Genomic DNA, 13,288 nt, shown 5'->3' on the forward strand with positions numbered 1-13,288 from the left:
AGTAATGAAAAATGTGCACACGATACAAAAATGATAAAAGTCGGACCAATCTGTGTAACTGCATTTATTTAGAATATGACTTCTAACTGAAAATATGACAGAATTCAGGCTGCAGAGTTGATCAGACACATCATTATGATCATTTAAAACAAATTCTGTTTGTCGGAAATCCACGAGGTGCTTAGATTCTGGAGTTTTAATGTGATTCAGAGCTTCCAAGCGTTTTTCATCATTAGTATAAAGTAGACGTCGCTGTCGATGGAGGCGCTGACGCCACTGTAATAGTTCATAAACTCATCATGGGTCACCTGTCAAGTACAAGAAACCTGCTTTAATGACAGCTTAAATACAGAGATCAAACACGACAGTACTTCAAAGTGTTACTATGAAGACAAACAGCAGAGATGAAGAGGAAGGGGCCAACTTCATCGGTTAGATCAGAATGAAACAGCGGCCCGTTTCTTCTTGTGTGGCTTTAAAGTTTAAAAGGAAAATTTTAAAAAATGAGGTGCCTCACCTGATTGACATCCATCCATCCACTCTTTCATCCAATCATCCATACAGGATAATCAATTTTTTTTTCTTGTTTAAAATTGGAAAAACAAAGTAACAATATAGGCCCATTTTGATTTGCACAAAAAATTATTGAAAAAACAAAAAACTCAAATCAAAATAAGGCAATAATCTCGAGGTGTTCTGTGTACAAAAAAATTAAATGAAGCAAAGTAAGGGGGTAACATTTCAAATAGTTATGAAATTCCCTAAAAACTGTAAACACCTTAAATTGCAGTCAGATGGCTCTTTAGACAGAGGTGATCTGAATCTAACTGTAAATCTTTAAAGACAGGTTTATGGATAGATATGAAGTTATTTATGAAATAAAGAGAGTAATGTGATGAAATCAGATATGTTTGGGATGGATGGGCTTTGCGCTATGAATTCTATAGTGAAAGTGTCGTTTTGTCTCTCTGTCTCTCTGTCTCTCATATAATAGGCCAGGGCCTATTATATGCCACAGCCTAAAGGCAGCAGAATTGCAGAGGCTGGAGTGACCACTGGCTATATGCTTGCAGGGTGGTGGGTCTCAGAGGACAACTTCTAACCCTGTTAAAGGCAACACGTGGAGTGCAACTGGCATTGTGGCATAGCCGGCTCTGGCCTTGGGACTGTGTGTTTTTATTTGATTCATAAATGGGACACTGGACTGTTTTATCCTTTATCTCTTGATTTTTTGTCAATAAATTGTCTTTTAGAATTTTATTGACTGTCATCTTTTTGCCCACGACTGAGACGGTTGGTCAGACCTAGAATCTTTCTTTGGGTGTGTTACAGTCATGTTACTTGGGGTATACTTACTTAACTTTTAAGAGATGTTTAATTTTTCATCACCTTATTTTCCACATTTTCCAACCTGTGCATGATATTATGGTGTCAGATGCTCATGCTAAAGTTTAAAATATAAAGGTAATGATATGTAAAAATACTCCCTATGAGCCAAAAGATCTTTGTAAATATTACAGCTCATGAGCACTGGGTGCTGAACCAAGGCAGACTTCACAAATCATCCAATCAGAAGAAAGCTGATTTAAAAGTAGGAGGAGATAAAGCAGCTTGTTTCAAACAGAGGTTGAACTGCAGGCTGCATTAAGGCGCAGTATAAGATAAAGAAGGATGATTTTGAAGTGTGAATCATGCACAGCTGCTCTGGGAGAGTGCAAGAATAAAAATGTGGAGCAGGAAATGATGAGAACTGATCACCTCTGCGCGAGTTTCACATCTGCATGGAAACAGCGCGGCTGTGTTTGTTTACACAGCAGTTTGTTTACATCCAGAAAGTGAAAGAGAAAAAGCTGATTGGTTAGGTTGAACCACAGTAAGAAGCCAGAGTGAAGCAGCCTGCAGTGCGTGGACTAACACGCTAAATGAACGATTTCACTGCTGAGTTTGTATGTTGTCTGGTTCTTTGAGTCCATCTCATTGGAACACATTTACAAGTAAAACCATACAACATACCCTGCAGAACATTACCAGATTCCCCAGGGAGGAAATTTAATCACAGCTTTTCTACAATGGAAAACACCTCAAAATGGAAATACTCGCCGCCCTCCTACCACCACCCAAAAACCACGGAGCTCGATTACCAGAACGCCGCTAATTCAGAGTTTCCAGGCATTTCTCATCATCACAATAAAGTAGACGTCTGTATCGATGGAGGCGCTCACACCAGCGTAATAATTCATAAACTCCTCCTGGGTCACCTTCAGAGAGGAGCATACAGTTTCATCAACGCTGAGGAAAGTGCACACCTAAAGTCTGTTTCAGTGCAGGAGCTACTGGTCTGTGGGCCACAGTCACTGACCTCCACCCACACAGACACCGCCTGTCTGGCATTCCTGTCAGAAGCTCGTTACCTTTCCATCTTTGTCATACGGAGAGTCAAAGCTATCCAGGAATGTCCTGAAGACCTGGTCCTCCGTCCACTCTCCGTTCTGGTACTTGGGGTGGTACTTGGCGTTGTAAACACCCCGCAGGTCTTCGATGGTGATCACCCCGTCACCCGTTTTATCCAGCTTCCGAAACGCCTGCATGACCACCTCCTTCCGGGCCTTGGACATTGGCGGCTGCAGTTAACAGAAGGGGAAGTTAAAGGAGTGAAGATTCAGTTCAGTCCAGCTTATGACACATCATTCAGTAGTTTGAAACAGACGATCGCTGACTGCAGATTAAAACATCCATGCCATTTAGGGGCCTTCACAACTATTTTTTATTCAGAGCAGCTGTTCACCTTGAAACACGAGCACTGAAACCACAGTTGTTAAAAACGTATGGAAGGAGGGCTTTGGGGGTATTTTTTAGTTCTGGCTGACTGATAGGAGGCGATCTCATCTCATGCTCTCATCGTTGGTCTGATTTACCCTGAGAGTGACGAGGAACTCGTCGAAGTCGATGGTCCCGCTGCCGTCACGGTCAAATTGCTGAAACAGAGCTGTGGCCTCGTCCTTCTCCATCAAGACCCCGTAGTCGTTTAACCCCTTCATGAACTCCTTGAAGTCCAGCGAGCGGTTGTTGTTGTCGTCCATCACTCTGAAGGTCCTGACAAACAAAATCAGCGAATCAGACAGCAGCATTTCAGTTTTATACCATTGAAAAGTAAAACTTTATTTTAAAAAAACTATAACTGTCTATATGTCAGTTAAAGTAAATAAGTAGTAAACTGTATTTTTAGTCCTGAGTCCCCTGATATTTGAGCTGCTTCAGAACAGACAGTTTCACTTCTGTCTTTACCGCTTTCATGTAGCTTTAGAAAAAAGAAACATTGTTTCCTTTAGTCAGCGCTGGATGAAGGATTCAGATCTGATGTGTGAAGTATGAATAATGTCATTACTGTGACTGCAGCTCACCAACTGATCTTATGAACGCATGTTTTTAAATCATCATCCAGCTGTAGAGCAGCAGAGTATACAGCAGCTCAAACTGAAAGTACTCCAGTACTGCAGTGCTGGGAGTAAATGTGCGTATTACAGGACCTGAGGTTACTGCACAGTGTACAGCTGAACATCAGCGGAGTGAAAACCACAAGAAGAGCAACAACACGACGAAGACAAACACAACAACATCCTGCAGCCGTGCCGACTCAGCGATGATCTGACAGGAAAACCTCAGCGTAAACATCGATGTGAGTGCTTCATTACTCTCATCTGACCCCGAAACCCACCGCCGCTGCATTAAAGGGACAAATCACAGCCAGCAGAGGACCTACACTCCACGACATTTACTCCACTGCATTAAAGAATAACTGAGAATGTCTGCCTGAGTCATGAACCGATCTGAGAGAAGGGCCCAGAACAGACGACTGCAGATGGAAGTGACAAGCTTTGGTTGACTATAGAGGTCCCTATAGTTTCTGATCATGGAGAAAAGAGACCTGCGAAGGACTCTGAAGCAGTCTGAAATTAAAAACACAGATTTTTTTTACTTCTAAAGAGAATTAAAAAAATCTTTTTTTAAGGATCCAGGGGTTTTATATTAGGGGGGCTAACACAACAGAAGAATTAGCAGCTTCGCAGCAGGTTCTCGTCTTTGTAGAAGCTGACGTTTGTTGTTCAGTTTGATAAAATGGAAAAAGGAACGAGTGACTGGAGTCTATTTTTCAGTGTGATGATGAAGCTCGGGCATCTTTACGTGTTTGCGAACTTTTAATAATTTTGATTCTGTTTCTTAACTCAGATTTTTTATGTTGGTACTACCAACCTCTGTATATTTTATATATTTATTTTATTTTTACTCTATTTAATTTGTAAAATATGTGCACACACACACACATATATACACACACGTAGACATACATATTTAGTATACACATTCAGTAATATGTATACACTCTTATATTGTACATATATTTATTCATATAATTCTCAGATTTAGCCATTCTTATATTTGCTTGTTCTTATGTTATTGTACTTTGCACACCTCTGTTGCTTGTGAAGCTCGCACACAAGAATTTCGCTCACATGTACTGTACCAGTGTACCTGCACATGTGATGTGACAATAAAAGTGATTTGATTTGACATCTTTATAAACACAGAATTTCCTTCTTTTTTTCTTCTGGATTGGAATGTTGAATGTGTGAACAGGTGTGTGAAGCTCACCTGCCCAAACCTTTGATCCCAGACGAGCCTCGAGTCAGACACTGCAGCCGGAGTCTCTCTATGGGGTCTGAACACTCGGACAGCTGGCGCTTGGCATTCATCGCCATCTCTCTGTCGTGTCTCGATGTGCCCGCCATCCTTGACATAACACAGACCAATCAGGTTTCACTCTGACAGCTGATCTATACCTTAACTCAGCCTACAGTGTGCTGTGTGTGTCTGTCTGACCTCAGCCAGATAAAATATGAAATGTTATGTTAAAAAATTTTTTTTAAATGTCACTTCCTGGAGGTGTGACAGATACCTCTTAAATCATATTTAGACAAAGCGTCATCCGTTGAACCGCCATGATCAGCCAACCAGGACGCTCCAGAAAACCACATCCATGGATGTTTTTCTATCCCTGTGATTATCTTCACTGTTGTGTGCAGGACCAGACTTTAGGTTGAGGCCACAACCACACCTGACCCCCTATTAGCGCTGTCTACAGGCTCAGGTGTGTTTGGACATGAGGGCTGTGGTCAGATAGTCTGTTTTGATAACTGTTTCTTCATTTCTTTCTTATTTCTTTGAAGATCATGTCACGGAACATTGAACATTGGGATCGATATTGTGGGACTCTTTCTTATTAATTCTTATTGATTATTATCCATCCTGTGTTTTGGTTTTAGTTGGTCGTTTAGAGTTTTTAGTTTATTACGTTTAAGTTTTTCTGTATTTTACTTTTTTCCTGTGTTTCTCTCTGAGCTGTTGGATCAGTCTGAACTGAGAACCTGCGAGCAGCACAACGGGTTAAGAACTCTTCAGTCTGGATTTTTGTTGAGTCTGCATTATAAGCATTATTTCTTTTGTTTTATTTACTGTGATTTATCTTTACTGTAGAAGAGTGACATGGTTACATTAATTATGATATTTAAAAAATAAATATCAATATTATCAATAATGCACAAATATTAAATATTTAAATAATGCAAACAATTTTGTAATCTTCCTTTTTACACGTTCACCGACTCTGTGAACTTATTTATTTTGCTATTTTACCAAAACATCAAAGAAATTAAAACAAACTGTGGAAGCCCTCTGTATTATTTTATTGTTTTGGCTTTTAAATGAAGTTTCATTCAGCCCTACTTTCATTTATTAACTGATTAGATTTCATGTAAATACATTTAAATCTATTTCATTTTTCTGTTCTAATTTATCTGCTTTATTCAGCATTTGTTTTGTTTTATTCATTTTTGTTGCCTTTGATCCTTTTGTTCTTATATGTTAATGTTATATTCAAGTTACTTGTACTGTTTTATTATTTCTTTTGTTTTTTCATATTACATTGTCTTGCTGTCAGTCATCTGAAGACTAAATTTTCTCACCTGTATGAGAGATGTTAAAAAAAGAGAGGCTCACTGAGTTTGTGTCTAAACTGATCCAGATATTTATAACAGCTTGAAGTCTTAAAAAAAAAAACCTGATCCACAGCCCGCACATCTTCTTACTCTAATGTTGCTGTCAGTTTCTTGATATTTATTTATAATTTGTCAACCCTGAATGTTTCACTTGGTGACTTGTATAAATTGCGCTTTTCCTCATATCTTAACATATTGTATTGATAAATAGTCTAGTTTGTTTTTGTCAATGCTACTGTACTGGAGCAACTGTAACCCACATAATTTCCCTAGGTATTAATAAAATATTCTGATTCTAAAAGACAAACAGCTCCACCTGCTGGAGGCTGGAAGCACCTGCAGGCTGAACATTAAAAATTAAAGAAGGAAAAGTTTTCATTTCATTCCAAGAAAGAAGTTAAAAAGGAGAGAGCAGGCCCAATATCAGCAGCAGTTTGTAATGAAGCAAAATATTTATTTACGAAATTATGGTTAAAATAAAAACTGAAGTACAAGTATTTCAGATTTGAAGTACATTATATCACAGTACCACATGGAATATTTCTATTTTATTCTACAAATAAAGTTTGTACAGTGAAATATTTCAGATTTCCTTCATCTTTCTGACAACTGCAGCTACCTTCAGCAAAATGACCACATGCGTTAAACAAACGCAGACAGCAGGATCGTTTTCCTGCTGGTCACACTAAATCATTTGAATGTTAAATGAAGCTTCAGCCTCCGTCACCTTACTGCTTTGCCTCCACTAGATGACCTCATTATATTATATATATCTATCTCTCTGTGTGTGGAGTGACATAACATAAATGTAACATAAATGTGTGTATTTATTGTGTCGTCTATGTGTAAACTGTGTGGGCCTGTGAAAACAGTAGCTTCTCTTCATACACAGACATACAAATCAACAACAGCCGATGCTCCAGCTGTTAGTTTGAGGCTCTTACTGTTGTGTCTGCTCCCTGCTTTTATTTTTAAATCTCCACACTTCCTGTTGATTCTTGTTCATCCTCAAAGGTTCTGATTTCCAAAAGCGAGAAAATGGAAGCGTAATGGAGGATCTGAAGGTGTGTTACCTGTCCTGCTGTGTGTCCGCTGTCTGTAGCTTAGTGAGGCTGAAGAGGTAAACACGAAGCCCAAGAGGAGGAGGATCAGTGTAAGCACAGAGAGGAGTCCGACTGAGGAGTTTTAACACTTTAACCTTTAGATTCTTGCTTTCTCCCAGTCTGCCCCTCCCCAAACGATACTCCGTTACCATGGAGACTTGCTGATCCATTCTGCGTTGTGATTGGCTCTCCCATGCTCAGTGGGAGGAGTTCCGGTGTTTCTCTGTGAGTAACCGGAGGTATATGTTTAGTTCAACAGAGACTAAATTTATGGCGTTAATATCCGGTAAACTGAAGAGCCCGTGATAGTATTTTTTTTAATTAGGTCTTTTCCTTCTTCCACAAATATATTAATAAAAAAGATGTAGAAATATATATTAGAATATGTATTTTAAAATATACAGTACTGTGCAAAGTTTTTAGGCAGGTGTGAAAAAAATGCTGTAAACAAAGAATGCGTTCAGAAATATAAATGATTGTCTATTGGCCCCAAATTAATTCTGCAGCAGAGCAATGACCCCAAACATACAACCAAATGCATTAAGAACTATCTTCATCACAAAGAACAAGAAATGCTGCCCCCCACAGAGTCCTGATCTCAACATCATCAAGTGTGTCTGGGATTACATGCAGACACAGAAGGATGGGAGGAAGCCTACATCCGCAGAAGATCTGTGGTTAGTTATATGTTTGTGTGATCCACACAAATATGTGGTCACAATTTTGAGTTAAGTGGCGTGATTTATGGAGATTATTATACATGTTTTATGTTGCTGGTTTATTGGTGTCATTTAAATCTGCAACGTCATGTAAGTTCTCTGTTGCCAGGAGAGTGTATAACACTTTGGACAGTAGGGGGCAGCAGCGTGCTTTGTGAACTGAGTCGGGTGCATAGCTGCCGTAAGCTTGCATTCTGGCAAGACTGACCAGGCAAACGGCAGCGTGTCTCCTGTGTTCACATTCTCTCCTGTGTTACAGGTAAGTATTGTGGTTAAAAACATAAACAAATACACAGCTGGACACTGTTTAGTGATTGTAAATTTGATTTTTTTTTTTACTGAATAGTTTTAATGAGTCACTCACCAAAGTGAATCAGGTTTTTTGAGCCATTTGAGCCACTGAGTCAGTTGACCAGAGAGTGCAAAAAATGTATATTTTCACTCAAACTTAAATTGTTTCTCTTTTCATATATATCCTACTGCTAAGATGAGTGGTTCTAAAAGAAAACAACTATTTTATAGAACAAAAAAGAGCAAAAAAAAATTTCTAAAGGGAACATTTATTTTGTTTATTTTATTTTATTAGTATTTTCCTTAAACGTGTCAAATATATATTTTCTCATCTAAATGTCCATTGAATTATTTTCCTTATCTGTTTCATGGGAAAAGAGGTGTATTTGTCATTTGTTTCATTCATTTCAACCTTTTGTTGTTTTATCCCAGTAGTGTTGATTAATATTGAAGTGTTTTGAGTTACAAAAAGAGTGGAGCAGATATGCTTGTGTTGTATGAATAAATTCTGGCAAGACTGACTGGGCGAATGGCAGTCTCCTGTGTTCACTTTCTCTCCTGTTTTACAGGATTGTAATCTGGCTGCGTACCCACCATAGCGGGGCCTGTAACATTTGGAACAGTTATTTAAGTGGAATTATTTAAGTGACAGGAAACAATTTGTGAAGCTAGGTGTCCAGTCCTCATCATGCTTGGACATTGCTTGTGGTGTTCCACAAAGCTCTGTACTGGGTCCAAAAATATTTATTATTTATATAAATGATATTTGCAAGGGATCTGATATATTAAAATTAGTATTATTTGCAGACAACACAAATATTTTTTGTTCTGGTGGGAATCTAAAGGAGTTGCTCGATACAATTACTTCAGGAATGTTCAAAATTTAAAAATGGTTTAAGAGGAACAAACAATTGCTAAATATAAGGGGTCGGGTGCATTGTGTGCCGGGCGGCGGCCAGGAGCGGAGGCCCTGGCGGACTGATCCCCAGCTGCCAAGACTGGCAATTGGGACATGGAATGTCACCTCTCTGGTGGGGAAGGAGCCTGAGTTAGTGCGTATGGTTGAGAGGTACCGGCTAGATATAGTCGGGCTCACCTCTACGCATGGCTTGGGGTCTGGAACCAGTCTCCTGGAGAGGGGCTGGACTTGGTCTCAGTCTGGAGTTGCCCCTGGTGAGAGGCGGTGGGCTGGGGTGGATATTCTAATATCCCCTTGGCTTGCTGCCGGTATGTTGGGGTTTTTCCCGGTGGATGAGAGGGTTTGTTCCCTGCGCCTTAGGGTCCGGGAATGGGTTCTGACTGTCATCTGCGCTTATGCGCCGAGTGGCAGTTCAGAGTACCCAGCCTTCTTAGAGTCCCTGGGTGGGGTGCTGGAAGGTGCTCCACCTGGAGACTCGGTTGTCCTGCTGGGAGGCTTCAGTGCTCAAGTGGGTAATGACAGCGAGACCTGGAGGGGCATGATTGGGAGGAACGGCCTCCCTGATCTGAACCCGAGTGGTGTTTTGTTATTGGACTTCTGTGCAAATCACAGTTTGGCCATAACGAACACCTTGTTCGAACATAAGAGTGTCCATAAGTGCACGTGGCACCAGGACGCTATAGGCCGCAGGTCGATGATCGATTTTGTAATCATATCACCAGACCTGCGACCATATGTTCTGGACACTCGGGTAAAGAGAGGGGCTGAGCTGTCAACTGATAACCACCTGGTGGTGAGTTGGATCAGGTGGCGGGGGAGGACGCTGGACAGACCTGGTGCACCTAAACGCATAGTGAGGGTGTGCTGGGAATGTCTAGCAGAGGCCCCAGTCCGCGAAATCTTCAACGCACACCTCTGGCAGAGCTTCAACAGCATTCCGAGGGAGACTGGGGACATTGAGTCCGAATGGACCATGTTCAGCGTCTCCATTGCCGAAGCTGCTGCATTGAGCTGTGGCCGCAAGGTGGTTGGTGCCTGCCGTCGTGGTAATCCTCGAACCAAATGGTGGACACCAGAGGTGAGGGGAGCCATCAGGCTGAAGAAGGAGTCCTATCAATGTTTGAACCTTTTATTCAATGTTTGAACCTTTTATTGTTTTATGTAAAGCACTTTGGTATGCCCAAGGCTTTTAAATGTGCTCTATAAATAAAGATTGTTGTTGTTGTTGTTGTATCGGGCTTGGTTAGCCTGTGGGACTCTGGAGGCAGCCAACAGGTATCGACAGGCCAAGCGGAATGCGGCTCGGGCAGTGGCTGAAGCAAAAACTCGTCTGGGAGGAGTTCGGAGAGGCCATGGAAAAAGACTTTCGGACTGCCTCGAAGAGATTCTGGCAAACCATCAGGCGTCTCAGGAGGGGGAAGCAGTGCTCTACCTGCACTGTGTATAGTGCTGGCGGAGCGCTGCTGACTTCGACTGAGAAAATTGTCAGGCGGTGGAAGGAATACTTTGAGGACCTCCTTAATCCCACTGACACGTCTTCCGAGGAGGAAGCAGAGTCTGGGGATGAGGGGAATGACCCGCAAATTTCCGGAGGCGAGGACACTGAGGCAGTTAAACAACTCCTTGGTGGCAGAGCCCCTGAAGGCTCTGGATGTTGTAGGGCTGTCCTGGTTGACACGCCTCTACATTGTTGCGTGGAGATCAGGGGCAGTATCCCTGGACTGGCAGACCGGGCTGGTGGTCCCCATCTTTAAGAAGGGGGACCGGAGGATGTGTCCCAACTACAGGGGGATCACACTCCTCAGCCTCCCTGGGAAAGTCTATGCCAGGGTGCTGGAAAGGAGAGTTCGTCCGCTAGTCAAACCTCAGATACAGGAGGAACAATGCGGTTTTCGTCCTGGTCGCGGAACACTGGACCAGCTCTTTATCCTCTCAAGGATACTTGAGCATGCATGGGAGTTTGCCCAACCAGTCTACATGTGTTTTGTGGACTTGGAGAAGGCATTCGACCGTGTCCCTTGGGGTGTCCTGTGGGAGGTGCTGCGGGAGTATGGGGTGTCTGGCCCATTGCTATGGGCCATTCAATCCCTATACAACCGTTGCAAGAGCTTGGGTCGCATTGCCGGCAATAAGTCGGACTGGTTCCCGGTGGGTAATGGGCTCTGCTAGGGCTGCCCTTTGTCACTGATTCTGTTCATAAGTTTTATCGACAGGATTTCTAGGCGCAGCCAAGTGGCGGAGGTCTTTCACTTTGGTGGCCTCAGAATCTTATCTCTGCTTTTCGCGGATGATGTGGTTCTGTTGGCTTCATTGGGTGAGGGCCTCCAGCTCGCACTGGAACGGTTCGCAGCCGAGTGTGAAGCAGTGGGAATGAGGATTAGCACCTCCAAATGTGAAGCCATGGTTCTCAGCCGGAAATGGGTGGAGTGCCCACTCCGGGTCGGGGATGAGTTCCTGCCCCAAGTGGAGGAGTTCAAGTATCTCGGGGTCTTGTTCGCGAGTGATGGGAGAAGGGAGCCGGAGATCGACAGACAGATTGGTGCAGTGGCTGCAGTGGTGCGGACGCTGCACCGGTCCGTCGTGGTGAAGAGGGAGCTGAGTGTAAAAGTGAAGCTCTCAATTTACCAGTCGATCTACGTCCCTACCCTCACCTATGGCCACGAGCTGTGGGTAGTGACCGAAAGAACGAGATCGCGGATACAAAGGGCAGAAATGAGCTTCCTCCGGAGGGTGGCTGGCCTCTCCCTTAGAGATAGTTCGGCCATCCAGGAGGGGCTCAGAGTAGAGCCGCTGCTCCTCCACATCGAAAGGAGTCAGCTGAGGTGGATCGGGCATCTGACAAGGATGCCTCCTGGGCGCCTCCTGGGGGTGTCCCACCGGGAGGAAGCCCCGGGGCAGACCCAGGACACGCTGGGGAGATTATATCTCTCAGCTGGCCTGGGAACGCCTTGGTGTTCCCCCGGATAAGCTGGAGGAGGTGGCTGGGGAGAGGGAGGTCTGGGCTTCTCTGCTTAGGCTGCTGCCCCCACGACCCGGCCCTGGATAAAGCGGATGAAGATGGATGGATGGATAAAATAGTCTTATTTGGAAATTTCCTTCGAAATGCACAAGTGCAGATTCATTTAGATTGTGTGGAAATTGAAAGAGTGCATAAGTTTCTTGGTGTGATTATAGATGATAAATTAAGCTGGAAGTCACATATAAATCATATACATAACAAAATTTCAAGAAAGAGCCATAAGGATAATCCATAAAAGTGGTTACAGAGATCATACAAATCCACTATTCTTAAAATCAAAAATTCTAAAATTCACAGATCTGGTTCATTTTCTAACTGCACAAATTATATATAAAGCAATAAACAACCTACTTCCTGACAATATTCTCAAATTGTTTTCTAAAAGGGAACGGGGATACAATTTGAGGGGGGAATTAAATTTAAAACATCCTTGTATCCGTACAACATTAAAAAGTTTTTGCATCTCTGTGTGTTGAGTAACGCTGTGGAACAGACTATGTAAAGATATGAAGCAATGTCCGATCATGGTGCAATTTAAACAGTGGTTTAAGGATATGGTTTTTGCAGGGTGCAGGGAAGAGGTTGAGAGTTGATAGGGTGTTCTTGTCCAATATTTTCATATGTGTGCGGGTGCACGGGTATGTTGGTATGGGTATATATATATCTGTAGGTTTTGTATCCCTTGAGGTGTTACTGGGGTTATTGAAAATGTGTATATGTGTGTATGTGTATACAGTGGGGCAAAAAAGTATTTAGTCAGCCACCGATTGTGCAAGTTCCCCCACTTAAAATGATGACAGAGGTCAGTAATTTGCACCAGAGGTACACTTCAACTGTGAGAGACAGAATGTGAAAAAAAAATCCATGAATTCACATGGTAGGATTTGTAAAGAATTTATTCGTAAATTAGGGTGGTGGACACACAATTAGGTGTGTTATTAGGTTAGGTACACACACACTTGTACCCCTCTCCTTGTTCGGCCTGTGAGTTTAGGTGGACGGCCTCGTCTTGGTAGGTTTACAGTTGTGCCATACTCCTTTCATTTCTGAATGATCGCTTGAACAGTGCTCCGTGGGATGTTCAAGCCTTGGGAAATCTTTTTGTAGCCTAAGCCTGCTTTAAATTTCTCAATAACTTTATCCCTGACTTAGACAACCTCTGAGGTCATCATGGAGCAGCTGTA

At 42.5% G+C, this 13,288-nt stretch overlaps 1 protein-coding gene across 2 annotated transcripts; it reads right to left on the reverse strand.

Moving 5' to 3' along the window:
- Positions 1-49: 49 nt before the first annotated feature.
- On the reverse strand, positions 50-7,337 carry capslb (calcyphosine-like b). Of its 2 annotated transcripts, XM_085462972.1 has the most exons (6): positions 7,127-7,337; positions 4,651-4,788; positions 2,916-3,093; positions 2,412-2,621; positions 2,142-2,258; positions 243-308 (listed from the first exon to the last, which is right to left on the reverse strand). In XM_085462972.1, exons 1-5 carry the CDS (start codon positions 7,324-7,326, stop codon positions 2,157-2,159), a joined length of 828 nt encoding a protein of 275 aa, XP_085319098.1. In that variant the 5' UTR covers positions 7,327-7,337; the 3' UTR covers positions 243-308; positions 2,142-2,156. The 2 variants fall into 2 exon arrangements, with proteins under 2 accessions (XP_085319097.1, XP_085319098.1); XM_085462971.1 differs by lacking the exon at positions 2,142-2,258 and having other exon boundaries at positions 50-308; positions 7,127-7,334.
- Positions 7,338-13,288: the final 5,951 nt, after the last annotated feature.

This window comes from Copadichromis virginalis, linkage group LG7 (genome assembly GCF_057382275.1).
Source record: "Copadichromis virginalis isolate Kocher_CV1m ecotype Utaka linkage group LG7, C_Virginalis_male_GT1.1, whole genome shotgun sequence".
In the NCBI taxonomy this organism is placed as follows: Eukaryota; Metazoa; Chordata; class Actinopteri; order Cichliformes; family Cichlidae; genus Copadichromis; species Copadichromis virginalis.